This window comes from Homalodisca vitripennis, chromosome 1 (assembly GCF_021130785.1).
Source record: "Homalodisca vitripennis isolate AUS2020 chromosome 1, UT_GWSS_2.1, whole genome shotgun sequence".
Lineage (NCBI taxonomy): Eukaryota > Metazoa > Arthropoda > Insecta > Hemiptera > Cicadellidae > Homalodisca > Homalodisca vitripennis.
This window is the reverse complement of record NC_060207.1, coordinates 190707164-190733352: the sequence shown is the minus strand read 5'-3', so window position 1 is coordinate 190733352 and position 26189 is coordinate 190707164. Positions and strand designations below refer to the sequence as shown.

The 26189-nt window shown below is 32.0% G+C and overlaps 1 protein-coding gene across 1 annotated transcript in view; it reads left to right on the top strand.

Moving 5' to 3' along the window:
- Nucleotides 1–2495: 2495 nt before the first annotated feature.
- Nucleotides 2496–26189, top strand: part of LOC124352949 (phospholipid-transporting ATPase ABCA3-like) — a 48859-nt gene continuing 25165 nt past the window's right edge. The window contains exons 1-12 of the mRNA XM_046802689.1: nucleotides 2496–2720; nucleotides 3808–3899; nucleotides 5149–5310; nucleotides 6330–6570; nucleotides 9163–9333; nucleotides 10403–10587; nucleotides 11897–12131; nucleotides 14270–14424; nucleotides 17788–17943; nucleotides 19562–19633; nucleotides 20480–20618; nucleotides 25251–25500. Coding sequence (XP_046658645.1) covers nucleotides 2504–2720; nucleotides 3808–3899; nucleotides 5149–5310; nucleotides 6330–6570; nucleotides 9163–9333; nucleotides 10403–10587; nucleotides 11897–12131; nucleotides 14270–14424; nucleotides 17788–17943; nucleotides 19562–19633; nucleotides 20480–20618; nucleotides 25251–25500 — 2075 coding nt within the window. The 5' untranslated portion in view covers nucleotides 2496–2503. The remainder of the gene's footprint in view (nucleotides 2721–3807; nucleotides 3900–5148; nucleotides 5311–6329; nucleotides 6571–9162; nucleotides 9334–10402; nucleotides 10588–11896; nucleotides 12132–14269; nucleotides 14425–17787; nucleotides 17944–19561; nucleotides 19634–20479; nucleotides 20619–25250; nucleotides 25501–26189) is intronic.

Here is a 26189-nt window from a genome sequence, read left to right as displayed (position 1 = left end):
CAGTCCTAGTCTACAGTGTCAAGGTTGAGAGAGGAGGTTTTTCACACAGATCTCTGGATTCCGGAAGGAGTAATGACCACGCCTGTGAGGAACAGTATAATCAGCTGTGAAAGGGTGTGGTTCTGCTATCGGCATAATGCTCTACTTTCACAGTTAAGAGGATATGCCCTCTTTGTAGTCACAGCATTAAGTACTCTCGAACTTCTCGTGTCGTTCTTGTCTGTTGGAATAGTGCATATTGTCATCACCTTAACGCATTAGTGTTATTCGAGAGGTTAACAGGAAATAATTTACTTTGAAATATTTTGAATACAGTTTTAATTTTAAAATAAAATGTAAAATAGATATTGTATTAATGAGTAATGAGACACAATATCGAAATTGAGGTCTCAAAAATTATATTGAAAATTGGTTCAAAAATGGAAAATTATTTGAGACCAGAGAAAGGGCACGATTATAAATTATCAAGAGAAAAACAATTTCAACAGACGTGATCAAAGATGTGAAATTGTAAAAAAAAGAACTTCTGGCCTGTGATAAATAAGCCATATTGATTACTGTTGGTCACATTAGTAGTTGGTTGGTTAAATTAGTTATGGTGGGAAGGGTATGTTCAATAAGAATGTTGAGTTTGGCTCCGGTTTATCTTGCTCTTAGTGAATATGACGCTGCCTCAGAGGTTTTAAGCTTCTTCGTCGCCGACTTGTCTTGAATCTAGACTCATACGAACTTGACTCTAGATTCCAGGAGTGAAGTCGGTGACAGTGTCACATTCCAGACGCTGCACTAAGAGAAAAGTGAACTTGGAGCTAAATTCAACCTTCACATTGGTTGGTTAAGCTTCATCGTGATTCAGCTCTACCACCTTCAACCACGGTGATATAAAGCGGAACGCCATAATCATGAATTAATCCACAAATTTAAAATAGACCTACTTAATTTAATTATATTTTTTTGTATTGTTGCTTTTTAACAACTACAAAACTTTCCAATGTAATAAAAACATATTTTGACAAAGTTTTGAGCACGGCTCATCATATAAAACTTATTGTAGATCACCTGAAAAAAATAATGTTTTCTTTTTCAGGGAGGAAATGGTAAGCCAGAAGTTCAAAGCTTGCTTATGGAAAACGTACAAGGCAAGAAGACTAACCCCAGTTTTGACGCTGTTTGAGATTATATTCCCGGCAATTTTATTTTTCTTGTTGTCGTACGTCCATTTGATGACTTTAAAGGGTGCAGGCAATGACAATAACCTGGACTACATGGGGACGCGGTATAACTTGACAAGCTTGGTTCATAAAGCATTTGATAACAAAGAATATGTCGACGTTTTATTCAGTCCATCGACTAATGCCACTGTTAGGATCATGGAACACGTATTTCTCAACGTTTTTGTCAAACATGAAATCGACAAAAAAATAAGTAAGTGGAGATAATACGAAGAAAATCTGCACATTCTTGTTTACTTAGCCTAGTATTTTTCTTTGGCTTTTTAATTTTACTACATTATAGTCACGTCTAACCGAAATCAAATGAACCGATCTCCAGGTAAATAAAGAACCTATACGGTATATTGTAGATTCAATTCTAAGAAATGAAAAATAATGTTTTGTTCCGCTTACACTTCATGTAAAACACCCGTTTTTGCTACATAAAGGATGAACTTGAAAGTTATCCGGCATTAACGAAATTTCCGATGAAACAAATTACATCATACCCATGAAATTCAGCTGAACGAAATTTAGTGTAAAATATACAGGATAGAATCAAATGTAAACCTTGTTCTCTGTATTGTTTAAAAGTGTTATAAAAGAAAACCCCTTGTGTCCTTGAGAGTAAAATAAAAATGAAAAAACTATGTTATTTTAAATTACTCCTTTGCACAAAAACACAGTTTTGTTCTCTTTAAAATTACATATCACTTAAGAGGATTTTTTATTTTGTATTAAGAGGCGCCATTTTAAAGTTTGAGAACATGACATAGGCTACATTCCGAAATTCCAATCTTATATGCTATAGCTTAAATGTTAGAAAGGGGTTACACTCTTTGATCTCAATTTATAACATTTTATTTTATTCTCTTGTCATTAGAATATTTTTGTTTCTTAAAATATAAGTATTGACAGCTATAAATTAATTGATAAATGCATTATGTACAATAATGGCTTCAGGAATTATTCCTCAATTGAATCATACAATCATTCACATTACATTTTCATACATCTCTAGCTATATTATATGTTGTTAAAACCTTCACTGCAACAAAAGCAATTTATTTGCAGAGTTTAATAGAGTCGGGATAGTATCAATAAAAGTCTGTTGCAGTCAATCTGATAAATGATACACCTCTAGCTATATTATAGCCTACGTTGTTAAAATATACAAAGGCGTTGTTAATCAAGATATTGTTTGCTGAATGTGTTAATGCAATATTTAACTTATACTCTAAATCAGTTCACACTTAATTCAATGCCACCTGTGCTTAGGAACATTCATTGGAATGAGCCAAGAATTGCATGTGTCCAATTGGCTAACAACAAAATACTTCAAGGAAGAAACGTCCGAGTCTGCTAAGAGTATTGGATTTGGAGTAGTTTTCAGCGAGAAAAGTGAGATTTTCGATATAGATTTGGAGTACAAACTGATGTGTACTTCTTCCAGCGTTAGAACTTCTGAACTCTTTTCCAACGACTTCTATGGTAAAGGGTATTCTGGAGGTAAATATATGTCTTAATGTACTACTAAATAATGAACGTTGTTAGGGACATTATTTAACCAATAGGGGAACGACACCGTTGTGACGTAATCGTTATTACGTAGTAGTATGACGTACAATTAATAGACGACGCGACGGTGGCTCTTCTATCGGCAGTGGACATGAACTAACACTGGCGTAAAGTCAGAGTCTGCATGGTAATGTAATGTTATATACGTATGCTCTATAATCAAGATTAGTACTTTTAGATTTCCAAACATTCAGAGAATCTGTAAAATGCAGCTTAGGTTTAAATAAGTCACAGATACTCCACTCAAAGGGTTTCCTAAGAAGCAAACAAGAGATCACCTTAGTACAAATAATGTATTACTAAAATGATATCTTTGCATCGATTGTTAAATTACAATTCCCATTCGACTGTTATTCCATATACAAACCCAAAAGTTTGACTGCACAAAGAGATCATACTGTAAAAATTTCACAGAAGAGGTGATATAACAGATTAGATGTTTTACATTCCATGTGATTGACTATAATATTAACCAAATTCAGTCCTGAAGTTATCTGCAATAAGTGTTAAATAAGATTTAACTGATGACCGATGATTATTTAAGATTTTTTTGATGTTCTTAAATCTTAAAAGCCCATTTATATTAGGAGAGAATAAGAATTTTTCACAACAGAATGGCATATAGCATACAACTCTCTGCTATTGAAGCAAGGTTTAAGTACTTAGCCCTACTAACTTCAATTGATCTTATAGCAGTCGAGCAAGAATCTCTGAAAGCTTTATTCTAATATTATGATTTATGACGTTAGGTAAAAATTTCTATCTAGAATGCTACAGGATTACAAAGTATAAAGAATCGTGCTTCAACATTCGTTCAAATAATAGTACAATTTTACAAAAATTGTAACTAACACGTCATAAACAGGAAATAAACGTTTTTGAGCCACAAAATGTAATGATTGTATACGTTATATTTTAAGAAATGTTTCCAGTTTGTATAACTTTCCCTGATAGTTGAATTCACAAACACGTTTAATACTGTTTGTTATTGAATTATTGAACTGTTGTGATGTTTTAGACGCCTACATTCAATCTGGAATTCCCGTTCTTCAGTGGTATATTGAAAAGGCATTGTTAGAAATGATTCTTGGCGAGAGCGTACCTTTCGAGGTATGTACGTTTAAATAAAATAATGTTAAATTTTTAAGGATTGCGCAAAAAAGCGAAAAATGGGAGAATGGTGATTCCATGGGGGTTTCCCCTAGTATCAATGAATACCAAAATAATAGTTAAAACTTTAATTCTAAGTGTTAATACTTTATAACATCAATCCGCATCAGTGGTGATAGAATTTTATGTAAGGTTGCCCAATCGGTTTTGGATTTGAAAAATCCTTTTTATGTGAAATTCATATTCCTTTAAGACGACCTCCCTGAATGGAAGAAAGTCGGGAGAATGTGAATTACTCCACGTTAAAATAAGCAATTTTGTGATAATTAAAGGTAAAATTGTTATACCTGAGTTACAGCTACAAGAATTGACATGTTTTTATTCATTTCTAACAAAGAAAATTGTTTTTCTTTTAATACTTTTAATTTTAAAATGTCAAGTTTTTAAATTAAGTTCAAAAACTCATGTACACATTGTGAAAATTTCATATTTTTATCTTCAGCCGCTTTTATTTTCTAGATTACAAATTGCCTGTGAAGCCATAAAGATTTTGAATGTACATTTATCATAAAACATATTTTCTAAACCGAAAATCGATTGAACCACCTTACATGTACTGCTTCCCTCTGTCGCACCGCAAGGTACCGATAACGGACTGTGTCTTTACCTGACCAAAATACGAGAGTAAGTACAGTACGAGATTTCCAAAAACTTGTCCAACATCAACCTCCACAGCAACGTAGAGGTGACGCTGCAGATTTCTAACCGAGAGAGATCGTGGGTTTGATTTCTGGGGAGGTTAATAGAAATTTGCAAATGTGTTCAGTCCGTATTTGCTAGAAAACGTTTAGTGCAACTGAAAAAATGCAACAGGTGTAAATAAAATCACTTTATGGGTTCAACCCTTGGGAAGGTTATAAAATATAATAATAATGGAGTTATTTTGGGACGCCACGCTGAAGTTATTATGAACCTATTGGATTCCCTCAAAGTTGTTAAGTTTTTATTTTGGCTAATTATTCAAATTTGATTTTTCGGATTTCCTATTTGATTATGCGTATTTTTTATTGAGTCTTTTAATAGGCTACTTTAAATAATGTGAAATGTGAATAAAGAAATAGTTAATAGGATATTAAAAATGTAATATTTTAACACTGTATTTAGTACCTGTACGTTTACCTTAATATTATCTCGACTTTCTGATTCCTATTCTACATTAACGATAATATGCAGAATTATTATTTTACAGTTGGAACTTCATTCGTTTCCGTATCCAAAAGATTTGGATCTACAAAGAGACGAGAAAACTTTCATTACAATTCTACTTCCATTGTTCACCATGATTGGTTTTATTTTCTTTGTGCCAATTGTCATTCGAAGGATAGTACAGGAAAAATCTACCGGAGTCAAGGTAAAAAATGTAAAAACATTTCAATTTGCTTCATGTGCTACTGCACTAAACAATATTTTTATTAAAACATCTAAGAACAACTGTTTACTCTTTGTATTTCATTAAGGAAAGCAAAATTAAAAATTAATCTTGAAAGTAGATGTCTAGTAGATGTTTTGACATATTTGATTACCTATGTAACTTATTAAAACTTCATTTCTATTGAATCATCGTTTGAATAATGGTATACTCTTATTTTTTCATTATGAAAAGAAAACAAAGCAATTCCAAAACATATATCTAATAGACGTCTTGACCAGTTTGGCTAATTCTGGAACTTAATTGCATACATTTATTAAAATACATATATTCTAATAAAACAGTTTATCGAAAATACTTGATACATCAAATATCATGTACCGTATTGAGTTGAAAACACATTGAAAGAGGTTTAGGATGATTAATTAGCCTATATACCCAGAACCTCAAACAACTCAAGCTGTTAGTTAAGATACTGTTGTACAAGTAGAAACAATCAGAAAACAGGATTAAACCATTAATACACTGTTTAATACTTAAAACTGAATCATTTTTAAGTAAAAAGATTCACGCCGAAGTTAAAACGTAGACAAGGCAATAGTAGAGCTAGAGCTGACATTACTGTTTCAAAATTCATGTACCCTTAGTTAATTAAGGGTATATACTAATATTATTTGTTTACAATAAAAACATGTTTTCAACGAAGTAGCATATTTAGTCTCAATGTGAGTTATTTTTATACATCTATTTTGAGCATCAAGATAACCATAAAAAAGTATCCAATTTTATCATCTACTTTACAGTATAAACTTGTTTCATGAATTGATGAAGTTTATTGGATAGAACTCTCTCTCTCTCTCCCTGGCTTGTATATTGGCTTCAATGGCTGTTAATTGGCTTAATATTCCATACTAATATGATTATCTGCCACTATTCTTGTAGCAATGGTACTTGGTGTCAAATTGACCGTATGTTGTACATTAATTGTATTGATGTTTCAGGAGTTGATGAGGATCGTTGGATTGAACTCTCTTTCTATGTGGATAAGTTGGCTTTTATACTCCATACTCATGTTTGCAGTCACGACAATGCTAGTGACTGTGATACTTGGTGTCAACTTCACCAAAGGACAGGCTGCTTTTCTAGACTTCGTTGATCTGTCTCTCTTGTGGTCCCTTTATTTTCTCTTTTGCGTCGCCTCATTAATCTTTTGTTTTGCAATCACTGCTGTGTTCAATAACCGTAAGTTTAATTTTCTGGTAATTTTCTAGTTTTTACTGGTATTAAATCTGTTTGAATACAACTAAACAATTGCCCCAATCCTTTAGGTGTTTTAGTATTTATAATGTTATAAATATAATACAGAGATTATGAAAATCAATTTTTTCTACAACAAGGATACATATCTATACAATAAGTAAGATGAGCATGGTTTAGTGACAAAAATATGCTTATCAATATTGTAAACACAAAACAGGTTTTTATTATATTAATAGTCTGTAAAAACAAATAATTTTCTATAGGGGCTTAGAGTTTGCGGGCAGCACTGTTGAGACGTAGCTGATATTACGTAGTTGTATGACGTACAGAGTCGACGGTGGCACTTCTATGGGCGGTGGACATGAAAAAATACTGGCAATCTGGCATACAAGTCAGAGTCTGCACAAACATGTATACTCTATAATCAAGGTTACTACTTGTTGATTTTCAGATATTAATAGCATTTGTATGCTGTAACTTTGATTTGACCAAGTCACAGATGCCCCAGCCAAAGCGTTTCCCCACAAGCAAAAACAACCTTACAAACAAATATTACTGAATTAAGATGTTTTCAGTAAATGTTAGTAAACAATTCCAATTTAGATTATATTGTAAGAACTTCACAGAAGACAGAGATACAACAGATATACGTGTTTTACATTTCATGTGATTGGCTATAATTGTCTGAGACATGATTAACAGAATTCAGTCCTGAAGTCAACTGCAATAAATGAGAACCAGTTTTGTGATGTGGATGGAGTTTACAATGTTGCCTTATCCCCCACAGTTACTAGCAATTAATTGGAAACACTTGTATCAATCTTGTTCTTGATGTTACGAAGCAGTAATTGTAAATATCTTAACAATTGTTGGACTCTACATCAAAGAAGTTGTGATGTACGTGGATGGAGAAGATCTCTTGAGAGGATCGGATCTACACACCTACTGCACACGTAATGCCAACCTCTACAACATCCCAGCACATCGCCTCACTCAATATGAGAAAAAAACCACATTAAAGGTGCTAAATTCTTCAACCGTCTACCAAGGGACATAAGAACAGGAAGTGGAAGCAAGCTGAAATCAAGACTTCACAGCTGGTTGGCCGAATGTCCATTTTACTCCATCAATGAGTTCCTTCAACATGACTAAAACGATCCCAAAGAACGCTTTATCTGTTAAAACATTTCACTGTCTCATTTACAAATGTATAATTTGTTTCTCTATGTGATTTGAATTATGACTATGTATAATTGACACCATTTCTGTTCTCAATGAACATGTTATTAAAGGATGTTTTGATTTGATTTTGATTTTGCAGTATACATGAACCATTACAATTTTCTTTTAGAACGGTGACAAACAAATCTTTTGAAATTCAATTCTCAAAAATTTCTTAAAATCCTGAACCAATTCTTTCTCATTGCTCATATTCTCAAAAATGTGTATTCTACAAAATTTCTAAGTGTTCATTTAGATTTAAATCTAGAGTGGAACATTAACTTGCTAGTTGAATATCTTAATTCTGCAACTTTTGCTGTGAGGTACCTTTCTAAATATATCTCCAGAGAAACTCTCAGGTTGGGTTACAGTGGATTACTCGGATCAAAAGTTAGCTACAGCATTATATCCTGGGGTTTCTACATTGCTCATTCGTTCAGTAGGCATTTCTCCATCTAAAAGGGGCATTAAGGGTTGTCTTGGAGGCTGGACCAGAGGGATAGTGGGAACGGGGTTCTTCCGATCAAGTGGTGCTCTCACACCCTAGCAAACCTCCTCATTTTTTACACAGTAGTTTTTGTGTTTAAAAACAAACATAACTCCTCAGTCCACAGTCATAATTAAAACACTAAAGGAAGACTAAAGGAAAGTCTCTTTGTTGATCAATTCCATCTTTCTTTGTCTGAAAACTTAGTTTTCATTTTTACACCTAAGCTTTATAATTCCCTTCCACATTCTTTAAAAAGTGCTAATAATTTTAAAATTGTTAAAACTAATTTCGAAAACCACTTGATAGGGAAAACTTTGTAACCTTCAGAAGGCACTTGAAGAACAAATGACCTGGGGTGACCAAATCAGCATCGTGAATTTGTATTTCTAATTTATTATATACATTGTGATTTCTTTTGTATTATCATTAAAACTAACACAGATGCATATTGTACAAATGAATGTACTATTTGAATGATTTTGTATGTATTATTTTTATGTAATTACTTGGACAAAAAACTGTAAAGTTCCAACTGAGTAAATAAAGAAGTTTGAAATGAACTTTTACATGCATATAAATAGTCCTAGTTGCTGATAAATTCATATTTAGAGTCAAAATGTCAAATAAGACACACATTTTCTGATATTTTTGGACAGTTTACCCTTGAAAACATGTTATGCAATGCATTAAAAGTATAATGTAATCGATTGGCATAGAAAGAACATGTTAAAAAAAATTTTTATTACACCACCTTGTATATACCATACTGTAATAAGTAATAATTAATGTCTGCTGCACTTTATCTTCCCCCAATGTAAAATTCTATAAACGGCCCTCTAAACCGGTTAATCTATGTGTACCAGCTGTTGCGGCTATGAGTTGTGGTGTAATCATGTGGATCGGGACGTTCACATTATTAAACCCTTTGGTGCTGGCGGAACATGTTCCCTGGCTCCTCCGCCTCATCATCTGCCTATTTCCAACTGCAGCCATCACCACAGGCTTCAACGTCATCAGGTTTTATGACAACAGGCGTAAGTCACAGATTACTGATTCTAGACAAGAGTAGTGCGTAAAGCTAGCCACCTCATTTTTATTTATTACGACATTAAAATATTGGTGTTAAAGTACCTAACAGTTGTTATAAATGAGTTATGATTAGTCATTATTATTTATGTCCTTATCGTGCTTGTCATTGCATCACTGTTAGTGTTACCTGGATAGTGGATATGGATACATTGCCGAATTTAATCATACGAGTATTTTATTAAGGATCTGACAATCGTGTCATTGGCTATCAGTATGTTTGTACTATAACTTTTGATAAGGTCCTAGGCATGAAATTTGGTATATAGGTTCGTCTTAGTCCAAAGCACTAGCCTTAACTGTGTTCCCCAGATCTTATTGATCATGAGATCAAAGTCGTGATAACTCCTGAGAGGAAGGTCCTAGAGACTTAAGTGTTGATATATAGAATCCTTGTGGTTTTATTTACGTTTGGTCACAAATTAAAAAGGCAGGCAGGTCGTCTGTTTATCCGTTTGTGCGCTACATCATTTACTATGTTCTGTCAAATCTTTCGATTCTCCATTGCATCGGTTTATATCATGTAACTGTGACATAAAATATAATTTATATTGTATTGGAAATGAAGCAAAATAAATTTAAATGAAATTCAAGCCAACAATAAAAACTACTCCATCCACTTTGTTTTAGCAGTTGTAAGATTCTCGCTGTCATTTTGAGATATGTCGTACGTGGATCGTAGGAGAGATAGGAAATAATTTTACAGTTACCTTATCTCTTTGGTGTAGCTGCCTTATAAGATAGATAAATCTCAAGGTTATTTGGATGTATGTGTTATCCTCTATTTATTTTTTCCCGAAGAGTGCATCAAAAGAGTTTAGTCTTTATTTTCTTCTTATCAATCCTTCTTTTCTTATTACCAACCACCGCTACATTTACATACCGTGATACAATATTGACAAGTTGTATAACATAATACAACATTTTTACTGCTACCTACTCATTTGTTAATACAATTGAAATGTGCCCCAAGTTAACTTGCAATATATAGTACCAATACCAAGTACATTGTTCCAGGTGAATTCCTATCCTGGGATAAAATAATTGACAAATGTCCATTTTCCACATATGACATGCACATGGGTTGGGTGTTCTTCATGTTGCTCTTCGACATAGTGTTTTACAGTGTTATTACATGGTACTTGGACTGTGTAAAACCGGGTCCGTTTGGTATCGCAAAGCCTTGGAATTTTTGTTTTCAGGTAAATAGACCATTATGTTTTGATGAATTAAATATATTAGATTTTTAGAGTTTATTTTTAAATAATTACCTAACTTTTTTAGTTTTTACATATTTGCCATAAAAACTAATAATAGTTATAAGTTGTATGTATTTAGCAATTATAAAATATGTCACTTGTTACAGTCAATTAAAATCTCTAAAATATCATCTACATACTTATAAATGATTAACTGTAATTTAATAAATATCTTAAAACAACATATTGTTACAGTACTTCACTAATGAACTTTAATTAATTAAACATACTTTAAAATTTGAATAGAAAGTTTAATTGCAAAATTTTTGTTTATTAAATAAAATAAAAGGATTAATCCTCCAAATTTTTAATTTTTATTAACAACAAAACAGGAAAGAGTGTATTCTATATCTTTTTTCCAGGAGGAGATAAAACTGTATATATCAATATATAATAATTTCTGCACAAATAGAGTATACCAGCTGTCCCAAACCGTTCACCTCCTATTAACTTTTGAACAGAAATGTATCCGCCAATATCCATGTGGAGATCATTATTAGACTAAAATAATGGCTTTTAAGAAATATAAAAAACTTCAACTTTAAAAGAGATTGGAGAGATTAAGTTAAAGTTTTTAAGTGTAAACCTCCTAAAGTTTGAAAATAAAATAAATATATTATTTCATTATTGATAGTTTGCAAAAGTATCGATTTTTAAATTAAAACTTTGACATGCCGCCATTGACTACTGCACTGAGATAAGAGTCCTCTGGTTTGCACCATAGTTATTCATCTATAAGGATCTTTAAATATCACTCAATAGGGGTTTACAATTAAAACGTTTTTACTTACCCTCCTCTAATTACCCATCTAGGTTTGGGGGTTGAAGCTCTTGTATATCCAAAAAAAATCAAGATCTTAGAACGATCTCTCAAAGGATATTGGTTGCTATATTTCTGTTCAAAAGTCAATAAGAGAGGGTCTGAGTTTTGTGTATTGTTATTATTATTATAATTATAAACTGTACACTAGTTAACTCTATTTACACTCATATACTGGGATTCGAATCTCATTCTTCAATTTTGTTAAATTTCAACTGATTGATGAGAAATGGGGTTTGTTATCAATAATCACAAGATAAAATTCTCTGAAAAATATTTAATCCAAATAAAAATAATGTTATGTATTACTTTTTATTGAATTTTTAAAAAACAATTAGATATTAGTTAAAATCCAATAAAATTGTTTCAATGTATTTAAATCTGCATCATACAGTGAAAATTCTATGCAATCAAATTATTTTGGGTCAACAGAGATTAAAAAAGAAGAAATGCTACTCATCTAAACAAAAGTTTATGGGACAGTCTACCTACGAGGAACCATTGCCTTACCTTAAGGTTGGCATATTTGTGAAGAAAGTAAAAAAGATTTACAAAAGTGAAATGGTCGGTTTGGACGGTGTTACAATGAACATATATCAGGACGTTATAACCGTTCTGCTCGGCCATAATGGAGCTGGTAAAACTTCTTTAATGGGCATACTTTCAGGTAAATCACATGCTATTTATTTTATTACACGTATTACGTCTAAGCATAGAACATTCTTGAGTAATTTTAAAATGCAATATATTTGTTCAGTTTTATATACAGTACCTATTATATTTTCTTACTCTTAACTGTTTGAGCACCATGCCATAATATATGATTGTATTGTTGCTGAAAATTGCGTTAAAACAATACAGTTTTTTGTGCTTTTTATTTTCATCACCCTACTTTATATTTTCAATGACCAAAAGAAATTAAAGAGTAGTATATTTTATGTATGTGAAAGATATATAATCATATAATCATTCAACTTGATTATTCAACAAAATGTTTTCATTACATCTGACATGAGTACTGTGTGCCAATTATTACACTTGCAACTACACATTTGCTATTAACAGCTGTTCCTGTTATATATAACTTTTATAATAATTATCTTGGTTTTAAAAATAAGCATGTCATCTTACAAAATTGTCATGTTTTATTTACATATATTTTATTTACATTATATATTTCTAAAATACATTGAATTGGAGTAAGAGGTTGTACTTTAGGATTTTCGGATATTAAAGTAAAATTTTGAATTGGAATAAATGAATTTTTTTAAGTAACTGCCTTTTATCATTTATTTAAAAGTTGTTAATGGAAAAAGAAATGTAATAGATTGTAGACAAGTTGCTTTGTTGTGGGAAGATTATGAAAATTGGGTGTAAGGAGAAGATCAATAAAGGCAGAGTGGGATCTGTAAATTAAAAGATAGAATATCATTCAGAATACCGTCATGACAGGGAATAGAGAAAATGTCCAATGTACTAGAGGGCTGGAAGGAGACAAAATAAAACAATAAACTATAAAGAGTGGAAAACGGAATTGAAGTTGCTATTCTACAAATTAACGTTTTCATGAGTACGCTTGGTATATTCCGTGCACTGTTATACTTGAGTGCGTATTTGGGGAATAAAAGTTTCAACCTAACAACTGTCATTCCTGTAAGGGGCTAAGCAATGAGGTGCTAAGCTTCCTTTCAAGCCAATGTTCACTTTTTAACATGTTCTTTCTATGCCAATCGATTACATTATACTTTTAATGCATTGCACAACACGTTTTCAAGGATAAACTGTCCAAAAATATCAGAAAATGTGTGTCTTATTTGACATTTTGACTCTAAATATGAATTTATCAGCAACTAGGACTATTTATATGCATGTAAAAGTTCATTTCAAACTTCTTTATTTACTCAGTTGGAACTTTACAGTTTTTTGTCCAAGTAATTACATAAAAATAATACATACAAAATCATTCAAATAGTACATTCATTTGTACAATATGCATTTGTGTTAGTTTTAATGATAATACAAAAGAAATCACAATGTATATAATAAATTAGAAATACAAATTCACGATGCTGATTTGGTCACCCCAGGTCATTTGTTCTTCAAGTGCCTTCTGAAGGTTACAAAGTTTTCCCTATCAAGTGGTTTTCGAAATTAGTTTTAACAATTTTAAAATTATTAGCACTTTTTAAAGAATGTGGAAGGGAATTATAAAGCTTAGGTGTAAAAATGAAAACTAAGTTTTCAGACAAAGAAAGATGGAATTGATCAACAAAGAGACTTTCCTTTAGTGTTTTAATTATGACTGTGGACTGAGGAGTTATGTTTGTTTTTAAACACAAAAACTACTGTGTAAAAAATGAGGAGGTTTGCTAGGGTGTGAGAGCACCACTTGATCGGAAGAACCCCGTTCCCACTATCCCTCTGGTCCAGCCTCCAAGACAACCCTTAATGCCCCCTTTTAGATGGAGAAATGCCTACTGAACGAATGAGCAGTATTTTTTCCTCTTTAACCTCTGATTTATAATTATTTTTTACATTTACATATAGAAAAAAGTGCTACAAATAAGAATTGGCCATAATGCTTTTGAGTATCAGATAATTAATTGTCTTACAGCTCTTGAAGTTAAAACTAGAGACTGTACTGTACACTTTCCCAACTTACACTTAAAGGGTTAATTGTAATTTTGATATCTTAAAATCCTACAAAACTTATTCCCTTTTTGTTACCACTATTGATTATTTACTATTAATTATTATTAATTTATCTCATGATTCCATAATTTTAATTAAAGTAAACTGTTTAAGGGTTATATTCAGCTACTTCTGGAAATATATACTTCAGAGGTGAAGATATATTCAGTGATCTGAAGAAGTTCCGCAGAAACCTTGGAATATGCTTTCAGTACAATTATCTCTTCACATACCTCACTGTGATGGAACATTTCATTTTCTTTGGAGTTGTGAGTAAACAGCAATTTTTATGGTCTGATTAGGCTTAAAGTCTTATTATCTTTATATAGCTGTATAGTTGTGGGTACCGGTACAGTTTCAGAACTTCCTATTTATAAATATGGCATGTGTTTGGAAAAAAAGCTCAGATTTTAAAGTACTGATTTTAACATTGATCATGAGTTGGTGAAGAAAAGAATGTTGTACTGTAATTGGAGGAAAGAAACAGTGGTTTTTTCAAACAATGTTATAAAGTTAGTTACTAGTACAGTACTGTGAATAATAATGCCTGAAATTTTGGATTGCAGCATTCATACTCCTCCTTTTAACTTTGATATTATACATATGTTCCTTCTATCGGTTTCTTTACTCACTTCACGATCCCAAATATAGTAAAACATACCTCTATGTAAGATATATGTTCCTATAAGTTAAGAAACTCAATTAAGTTAAGATTATGCAATTCAAAAATAACAATAAAAATAAAACAAAATAATATGTTTTATACAGGGTGAATTTAAGTTAATGTCAAAAAATTTTGTAGGTGATACTACTCACTATTATAGACCAAAATATGAAAATAAAAAAATCCCTATCCCATCTATCTTTTAACTATGACCAATTTGGCTATTTTGTTAAAAAATCATGTTTTGTTTCAATAAAACTCAATTTCCTCCATTATTTTTAATTTTAAAAAAAATTCTGAATCCATTTTTTAACTTGCCCATTTTGTGGGCTTTAAAATGACATAATGCAACGTTACTTTTATTTTCATCTTCTACTGGTTATTAAAGAATCAGTATTGGAAAACAAGGTCTACTTAAAATATCACGGTGCCAAATAACCAGTCAAAATTGTGTTTAATTCAATAATAAATCAAACATAGGATAAACACATAAAGAACAGTTTTCAAAAAAGAATAATCATAAAAGTAAGTAAATCTACAAATTGTTTTCAAATTGCCTGCCTCCGTTTCTAATGCAGGCTCTCGCACGCTTCCTCATGGCCCTAACCGCACGTTCAAAGATAACTTGTTACGCACTATTTGGGCAGCTAACTCAATCCGGTTTCTTAAGTCTTCCTCAGAGTTTACAGTGGTCGAGTAAACTTCCCTGTTTCATAGTCCCCCAAACAAAGAAGTCCATAGGAGATAGGTCAGGAGATCTGGCCGGCCTAGCTACAGTTCCAGCGCTCGACCTATCCATGTCGGGTAATTGTCCGTTAACCCACTGACGCACTTCATTGCTGACAATGAAAGGAGGAGCACCCGTCCTGTTGGAAACTATGTTGTCCCTCTGATTGTGGTCCATATCAAGTCCAAGTCCATCCAGAAGTGTGGGCAAGGTATGCTGTAAAAAGTCCAAGTAAAATCCACTATTAAAGGTTCCTTGAAAAATGTGGGGACCCACAAGTTGGTTTCCGATGACTTCCTGCCCATACGTTGAGATGAAAACGTCTTTGAAAGGAACTTTCTCTTGAAGCCCTGGGATTTTGTTCGGCCCAATGGTGCATGTTATGCGTGTTAAAAACACCAGCCCTAGTGAAGGTAGACTCATTGGTGTACAAAATGTTTGTTTTTTTTTTTCTCAAAAAAAATGATATGTTCAAATATCACTATTGAGCAGCCAGCAACAGAACTCTACTCTTGGACCAAAGTCATTTGGTTCTAATGCTTGAAACCTTTGTAAAGTGATAGGGGTGGAAGTTATTTTCGTGTAAGATTCCTAACACTCTGAGAAACACCAACTTCTCTGGCAAGTTGTCGGCTGCTGACCTCAGGATTTTCTTGAACTAAATCTGGAACTCGTTCATCAAAGCCAACATCTCGAAGAACAGGACCTACCTTATTACGCTGCCTGTGAACTGTTCCTCCTCTCCAACAAACGCTGATGTAGCCTCGTAAATACTTTATCACTAGGAACTCTAGCTACGATCTGGGTACCGAGTGGGTGTTATTCTCTCCCTCTGAGTAGCCAGAGCATTCCCGCCACAAAAACCATATACAAAATGAATCTCTGCATACTCTCTCGATGTGAAATCCATGATAGCTACGACTCAAGTAACTATTTTTAAGTGGATAGAGGTAAAGTCAGCTGAAAGACAAAATAAAACCTGAAAAATGGGTATTCCTTCATTACTTGTGATTGTAGAGATAAGATAGTCAGGAGTAAAAACTGATAAGATATGACTATGCATTAGTCATTTTTAAAGCCCACAAAATGGGCAAGTTTTGTGGTATTGGCCTCTCTTCAGAATTAACTTCATTTAATTCCTCGGGTCTAATATCTTTTTAATATTTTGCTGAAAACTTAAGAATTTGATTTATTAGCAATTTTGTTTGTATCAAATTTATTTTCAAGACAGTTTTTCTCCATTATTCCCATGTAAAATTTTGTGTAGATTTCAAAAAATGGATTCAGAATTAATAAAACATTAAAAATAATGTAGGGAAATTGAGTTTTTATTGAACCAAAACAAGATTTTTTAACAAAATATCGAAATTGGTCATAGTTAAAAGATAGATGGGATAGGGATTTTTTATTTTCATATTTTGGTCCTATAATAACTGAGTAGTATCACCCAAAAAATTTTTTCGACACTAACTTAAATTCACCCTGTATATGTTATTTGTATATTGATATGTCTAAAATAGTTATTATATCAGTTGATTAACTGATAAAATTCCATTATAGTCTAATAGACATAATTAATATATCATTTGCTATCAATTTATTATGGTGTATAAAGAACAGTAGCAAACATTTATTGCGTGATAAATAGGAGGAAATGAACTTTAATCTAATCATGAACAAAAAGAGAAGTATTTTAAACCATTTCTTATTATTTTTATTACTAGTTGAGTATGAAAAATCAACGATAGTTGAATGTTACTACTGTACATGGCATCTTAATTAGCTGCAAAATCAATAATTTCCATCATCCATAAATTAATGTAAAATTGATATGTTATAAAACTACATTTCGAGGATTGAAATCAACCCACTTCTTCATGTGAAAAAATATGCTAAGGCATTATGTGCATTGGGTGAAGATGCCTTAGGGTTTTTTACCCCTGAAGAAGAGGGTAGAGTTCCATCCTCAAAACATGGTGTTATACTTTTTTGTGACATATAACGATGGCAAATGTCTGAAATCCTATTATAATTTCAAACCTTCCATCATCAATAACAAAGGAGGATGTGATCAGGATCTACTTTTGAATCACATGACACAAATATTTCTCCAATAATTCAGTGATCCACAGAAACCTTAGAATATGCTTTCAATACAATCATTTCTTCACATACCTGACTGTGATAGAACACTTCATTTTCTTTGGAGTTGTAAGTAATTATTTATTATTATGCTTTAAGGTGAAAGGAATGAGTTTCCACAAAGCCAGAGAGGAAGGACAGAACATGTTGCAGCTCATGCATTTGATGGACGTGCAGCACAGTTACATTGACACTCTGAGCGGTGGGACCCTTCGGAAGGTCTCCTTGTCAATAGCGCTGATAGGTAACCCTAAGGTACTTTGTTCTAGGTCACTTACGTGCGGTAATATAAGGTGTACATGAAATTGAATGAAAATAAAAAACATTCACTTTATTATTATCTCAGTCATACTTCATCTTCTTCAAATTTGCCTCTTACTCTATGCCCACACCACTTCTTATCAACCTCGTGCAGCACGATAAGGTTTATTACAGCATTTAAGGTCATATACTCTCCCACTTTTTCCTCCATCTCTTTTAACAGATGATTTATTGTTCTCTGAGCTCCATAGTATACTGCCTTTCATACAAACTATAAGTCTTAAAGTTATTAATCTATATATTTAATGTTTTATTATCCTATAAATTGAAAATACACACAACCTATATTCCGTAACTTGATATTCCACAACATAGAAAAAGAATAGATATCAATAAAAATAATTTTTGTTTAATGAGTAAATTATAATATTGTTAACTGAAGGTTCTTAATTAACAGTAATTTATAACACTAATTATTTAATAAATAAATATTAGACAACAGAGTTTGCAATTCATTGTTATTATGGTAAAAAGTGTAAATCGTGTTTTAAGGTCATAAGAGTGAAATCAAATGACTAGCTCACCAAGATATAGTGGAGTTCAAAAACTACTTAATGAAAAATGTCAAAAAATGTCTGTGAACTTCCTCTCAGATCGAAAAATTTAGATAACTGAGTCTACATTAATATATTGCTTGTATTGTAATAAGTAAATAGTTTACAAATTACATAAAATGAGTTTTCATGTTGATAGCAAGGATATAGCCAGCAAGGGGGTCCGGGGGGTCTAGAACCCCCCCAATTTGTAATTTGTTCAATTGCATTTTTAGTAAACTATTATAATATAAATAATTCAGTAATACTGACATGTACTGCTGAAAGATCGTTCTCAACAAAGAAACAGGTCAAGAACGTTTTAAGGAACAAAATGAGGCCTTACTCTCTGTCCACTACGGGAAAATATCAGTTATCTGGACCTCCCCCCCCCCAATTCTTTCCTGGCTACATTCTTGGTTGATAGCAAAAGAACGGGTACCAGTTTTTGGAATTTTTCTACCCAAACTGCAACTTTGAACATTCATAACTCAGAAAGTATACAAGATCACTACAAGTATTCTGGTTTTGAATATGTAATTCTAGAATTATGTGAAAAAAGTTATTAAAATACTGTAATATAATTAATTTAAATACCGTATTATAATTCATTATCTTGGCCATACAATTTTGTAAACAACTAATGTTTAATACATTAATTTTTGAACCAGATTTAATTTAGTAGGTTTTGTTCATTTACTATGGCTGGCACCTGCTTAATCAAGCAGGCAAACCACCAGATTCCCAAGGGCAGTGTTACCACGATCCTTGTCTGTTTTAAGTAGGTTTTTAAAATTAAATGGGCTTAAAAATTTGCTTGGACTTAAATCATTTATCGTTAAAAATATTGGTAACATTTGTTTATGGATTTTATTAATTCCTCAGATGGTTCGGAGGAGGGAGCAACCACCTCGGACCCTGGTCCTAATACAAGCTAGCTATCATGAAATGTGTTTTCATTCTTGAACAAAACAACATATGTGTTTTGTGACAACTTTTAATCAGTACAGTGTGTGTAGGTCCTGTTACTGGATGAACCTACATTGGGAATGGATCCTGAAACTAGAAGAGATGTTTGGGATCTCATTCTGGTAAGATATCACTTTTTGCTGTTAACTCACACAAACAACTTTAATTAAAATGTTACAAATGAAGATAGCAATGTTTTAAAAACTCCTACCATCAGGCACAGAAACAAAACTTACTCTTTCTTTTAGTTAAAATTTCACATTTATATTAACTGGTCAGAGGATTCAGATTCAGGCCATGATATTATACTTTATATTCATTTCCACTTAAGGCTTACAATTAAAATTAACTTGGCAGTAATTGTATATCTGCTACAATCAAAATAAAGGGATCTGTTAATCAAATAGTTTGTCCCATTTGACATTTTTGAATTACCCGTCCTCATTACTTTGCCAATGTACTCGAGTTTTGAAAACAAAGTCCAGGGGATAAACCCATACTTCAGAAGAGGTCACTCATGAATGAGATTCACATACCTCAAATAATACAAAGTTCTAGAGGATGTCTATTTCTTTATTTTTGGGCACAATGAATACTTATAATAATACCGCATATACTTGTACTTGCATGATCACTTTCAGGGCATTTTATGTTGTACATACTTAGTTTTTATAATCTACATTTGGGTTATTTTTTTGTTAGACTAAGTATGATTTATATGCTGAATATGAGTTCTATATTTTTCTCCCATTCTTTATAATTTTATAAAGAATGTCATATCACCTATGGCATACATCGTTTTTCTTTTTTATTATTATCTCTGGTGGTTTTGCTGTTTTGTTTGAAATTGTGTAATTGAAAAAATAAAAAGTATAATTTAAAAAATTAACATTATCTAAAGGAATGTTTACAAGTATTTACTTAAAGTCACAGACATAATGTTTTATAGCCTTATAATAATGTTCTAGAGGAAAAGGGGAAATCATACCATCATAATAACAACACAGTTCATGGAGGAGGCAGACGTTCTTGGTGACTGGATAGCGATTCTGGACCACGGCAGGGTTGTCTGCTACGGCACTACTCCATTCTTGAAAAAATTATATGGTACAACAAATCTGAAAAAGGTTATCGTATAGGATTATTAGTTAGGTTGTCCTGTGAAAAAATATTAGCCATAAGTTTTTGTTTCCAATGTTATTTCCCAATATTTTGGATTCTTAAAAATATATACGGTACTGGATTGTTTTTTATATTTTCAAGTAATAATAATGAAGTTGAAACTTAATATGTAATTTAAAATGACAACTTGGAGTTTTCTATTTATAAAGAGATAACTCAATGATTAACCTCAAATACTTTTATGTTCAATTTTAGGTCTTAGAGTAATAGTTGATACTCCATTTTATAAATATAAGTATTACACACCCACGCCTTCTAGTTTTTGTTATAAAGTATCTACTGATTGAATATCCGAAAGGTACAGAAAGATTAAGATTTGTTTAATAACCAGTAAAAATATTTTTTTTTACTACAAAATCATTTGTATGACTATTAGTGATGTCTATTTTTTCTTTTAATGAAATTATATTTATTATAAAAAATTATATTAAGTTATATTACTGAATTCTCTATTTACACAGGCAAAGTAAGGACCACAAATCATGGCCTTTTTTACACTTAACCTGCGATAAGAAATTAACAAATTAAACTAAATATTACCTTATGAATAAAAATCAAACAAATAATATGAAACATCTCAAGTAATTATAAGATTAAAGAAGAAAATAAAATCATAAAAGTGTTTTGGGTTAAGTTGTTCTTAAGGAGTTAAAAACAGTACGACCACCAGTATTGTCAGCTTTTGTTAGAATGTAAATTGACTTGAACCTTAAATGAAAAGACAAATTTTTCTGTGCCCACTACTCCAATATTTCCTGGCATGCTTTTGTTGTTTTATGCTACTGCTATAGAACAAATTTAGGGTTGATTTTTGTTAAAAATGCTTATAGCAAATTGTACTTTATTGAATACTGTTTGGAATTATCAGAGAGCTAACAAAGAAATTATACAAATATTTACAAAATTTCAATTTTGACTTAAGTATAATACATTTAAACTTTGTTTAAATGGATGGTAGAGAGGTTTTGGAATATTTTATATTAACACTAATAGGGACTGTTTTACAATTTTATATAGGTAACTCTAGGCTGAATGTTTATAATGTATGTACTGTATATAATAGGGTTTTGAATTTGCTAAGGGTAGTACAAACAAAAGAGGTTCAACCAAATGATGCACAAGTAGAAAAAGAGGTTATGCAGTCAGACTAGACCGAAGTTTCTGCCAAGGCTACAAACGTGGTGGCTGAACTGTAGTTTAACATTATTCTTCATGACCACTATCAGTACTCAGCAGCAAAAAAAGGTTGTTCTGAATTATTTGATTACTTTGAATTTCACATTCTTATTCTTTCAGATTGTATATTTTTTATTAATATGTTAATACAAAAATAATTCAATATAAACAACAGTAGTGTCTAATAATGAATTATGAGAATATTGGGGGGGAGGCAACTGCCCTCATTACCCCCCCCCCCCCCCCGATCCCATCACTGTCCCTTCAACATATTCTCCATTATATCTACATACATTTATCCAACCATTCATTTGTTCAAAACATTTTTCATGTTTAGCAATGTCTAAAGGCTCCTTCCTCAGTTTTTTCTTGGTGTCAATGGTGGCAATGTTGCCAAATCTGAGTCACTAGCTAACTAGATGACTACGTATATGCAAGTGCATTGTTACTGTGCAATGACCAATCAGTTGTTTGCCATAAATCGGATCTTTTTTTGACAAACATTGCTGTGCAATCTTCTTAGAATTTCCAAATAAAGAGTCAACCATGGTCTGTGAGCACAGAACCTATAATTTTCCCTACATTTTCGTCTATTTGGACAGTTGATGGTTATTCAGAACAAGGATGTGCTACATGAATGTTTTTGTTTAGCATTATGCCATTCAATTACAAATGTTTATTAAAGTGATTGTTAATTGTTTTATATGAAATGTTTCAGTTGCATAGATATGGTAAGGAATGTTTTAATAGAAAACACTGCAGTAGTCTAGATGCATAACACTGTCAGATGCATAGGTTGTCATATGCTTATGCTACAGTAAGCTTAATAATTTTTCTGCAGAAAGCGATAATTTATGCGTACATAAATGATACAAATGTTCTCAACTACAGAAAGGAATTCCTGGAATTGCTCCTGGCAAAAATATTAGCTAGAATGTGATGAAAATGAAACACCTAGCTACAATTCTTTATCTAATAAAGTACTTCCTCAACAAATTCAAAAATCAAATGGCACTTATCACACAGCTAGAATAGAAAAAGCGCAATAATGTTACTTGCATTCAATGTGTAATTTATTCAATATGCCATAATTTCTAAGTACAATAAACATTAGTTTCAAACAAACTATATACTCATATCTATACCAAATCTATATCATATCTATACCATATATATATTACCAAACTATAAAAATAACATGTTTCTAAAAAACTGCTACATAGCTAAAATAAAATTGTATCGATATAAAATTAAAGAAGCAAAGGTCAAGTACAATGAAAGCATAATACAAAATTCAAATGTTTGGCTGCATGGCATGTAATTAAATCAGAGGCCGGTAACTACTATAAACGAGAAAATCCGATCCTACCCATTACAGCTGAAGAATTTTAATAACCATTATATAAGTATTGGGGAAAAGGTAGTCCGTAGTGCAAGAACATTAAATAATAGCAATTTAAGTTATATGTCCTACCCTGAGGAAAGTTGAAAGGCCTTCAGAAACTTTTCACTTGAAGTGTGTTAGTCAGTTTGAGGTTCTTAATATTATGAGATCCTTAAAAGACTTCCAGGAGTGAGGATGTTTTTGGTTTTAGTAACAGAGTGATTAAACACATTGCTAATTGTATTGTTAGGCCCCTTAACATTTTTTAGTTAATCTTTCTTTTCGCTGTTCTACTTTCCCAAACTGCTTAAAAAATTCCAAGAGTATACAACTTTTTAAAAAAAGGTAATATATCCAATATAGATAATTATCGAACAATTTGTATAGTTTCAGTGTTTTCCAAAATAATGGAGACATGTTTTAAAAACCAAGTTTTTAAAATTTTTGGATAAACATAATATTTTAAGTAATAGTCAGTTTGGATTCCGCCCTGGTCGATCCACAACAGAAGCTTTGAATGAAGTTTTAAATAGTATTTTAAGTGGTTTTGAGAAATGTGAGTATGCTAATATGACTTTTTGTGGACCTAAGCAAGGCCTTTGATAGTATTTCCCATCACACTCTTTCTCAGTAAGCTGAAATTTTATGGTATTATCGATGAACCATTGCACTTTTTTGAAACTTATCTTTGTGGCAGAATGCACAGAGTCTCGGTTGCTGGTACAGAGTCCACATTTCGAGAGGTCCTTGCTGGGGTTCCACAGGGATCTGTTCTGGGTCCACTTTTGTTTATTATAATACATTAACGATCTGCCTTCCAATGTTCCATGTAAGACCACTCTTTATGCCGATGACACTTCATTTATAGTTACTGGTGAATTGCTTAATGAGGTAAAAACTCATAGTGATGGGGTAATGGAGGTTGCTTATTCTTGGTTAATAGTAATAATCTAGAAGTCAATACTGATAAAACAGAATCAATTTGCTTCACATTGAAAAAGAACGTAAAAAGAAAATTGTTCTAAACTAGTTAAGTTGCTTGGAGTGGTTTTTGACCAGAAGCTTTCGTGGGAGGCTCACACCAACACAGTAATTTCAAAACTGTCTAGGGCCTGTTTTCTACTTAGAAAATTAAAATCTTGTGTTGGTGGAGATATGATGCTTATCTCCTACTTTAGTGAATTTCACTCTCACTTGCTATAATGCTGCAATGCTGTGGGGAAATAGTAAGGGTGCTAGCCAGGTTTTCACATGGCAAAGAAAGGCAGTGAGAATTTTGGCCAATTTTAGCTTATCAGGATGACTGTAAGCAATGTTTTTATTTGATTTTAATATAATGACAGTTCCTTCCATTTTTTATATTTCAAAATTTAATATATGTAAAGAAAAACCAAAATGAATTTGTTTGTTTTAATGAGGTCCATGACTATTATACTCGAAGGGCACAGGATATTATTATACCTTCTTCCAGGCTACAGAAGACTATAGGCTAATCATAGACATTTGCAAATTAAGTGTTTTAACAAACTACCACAAGAGTTCAGAAGTTTAGAACTTCAACCATATTCAGGTAAATTGTCACGTTGGCTTATAAGTAAGGCCTTTTATATACTTGAGGAATTTTTTACAACAAATATTAATTTACCTTAGAATAGGTGGATGTGTGGCAAGTTTCTCTCTGAAGGTGACTTTTTCTGTTTGCGCTGACCTGAATCTGTTATAGTATTCTTTCTGTGTTTTGTATAAGCACTTAAATGTGTCTGGATGGTGCAGGCCTTTGGGCAGTGTGGACTTTACCTTAGTCTCATGATCATGTTTAGACTAATTATATTATTATGTATTTTAAATTAACATAATGTATAGTATAATATAGTTTTGCTCAGTGTAATGTATTATACATTTTATTTCTTGATCTTGTCTATAGCAATGTAAAATTGACAAATAACAATAAATAAAAATGAAAATGAATGAAAATCTAGTTGCATAAATGTCTGCAGGTACAGGCTATCATCTGACTATCACCACAGACAAGAACTCTGACAAAGAAACAATCACTGGTATCGTGAGGGAGATAATCCCCAATTATACAAAGGGCTCAGTTCTACCAACACAAATTGATTTTAATCTGCCCATGGAGGAAACACACAAGTTCCCTGAACTGTTTGCCAACCTTGAAACAAGAAAAAGTGAGTTGGGAATTGGCGGCATTGGAATACAGTGTACTACAATAGAGGAAGTATTTTTAAAGTAATTGATCATCTACAGTAAATAAATATGTTTGTGTAAGATGTGAAATGTATACCTGTAAGAAAGTTATCATTATTATTCAATTTCTATGTATATATTATTACCTTAATTTTTTGTACCTTAATATTTAGTAATAATGCATAATAGACCGATTGTGTTCTTTTTAGAAAACACAAATAATTAGATTTTAAAGTACTCGGTTTGAATTGCTTTTAACAAATCAATTAGATACACATTTTTAACATTGGTTTTATTGGTAATTTTACTAAAAAAAGAGCGATAAATCCAACATATAAAATCTGACACACTAAATTGAGAATCAAAATAATTAAATTGAATGGTAAATTTCAAAACATCAACACCCAGGATTCATCCTGGCAAAACATTATGGACTGATTTTGAGCAAGGACACAAAATTTTGTTAGAAGTGAGAAAGGTTAGATACAGGGTTGACGATTTCATTTAAAGACCAGGTCTCAGCACAGTACTCAGAAACGCATCCTAATATCTCTATCAAATAATGATGTCTGTTGATGATTTTGTTGAAGACTGCAAATTTCTATGCTGTATATGCAGAACAAGAAGATTAACTTTGTTTGGGATTTATTACAATGTCGATAACTGTCTCATATCTTTGGATTCCCCTTGCTGTTTAAAGGTCATGAAAATATTCTTGATAGCATCCTGAT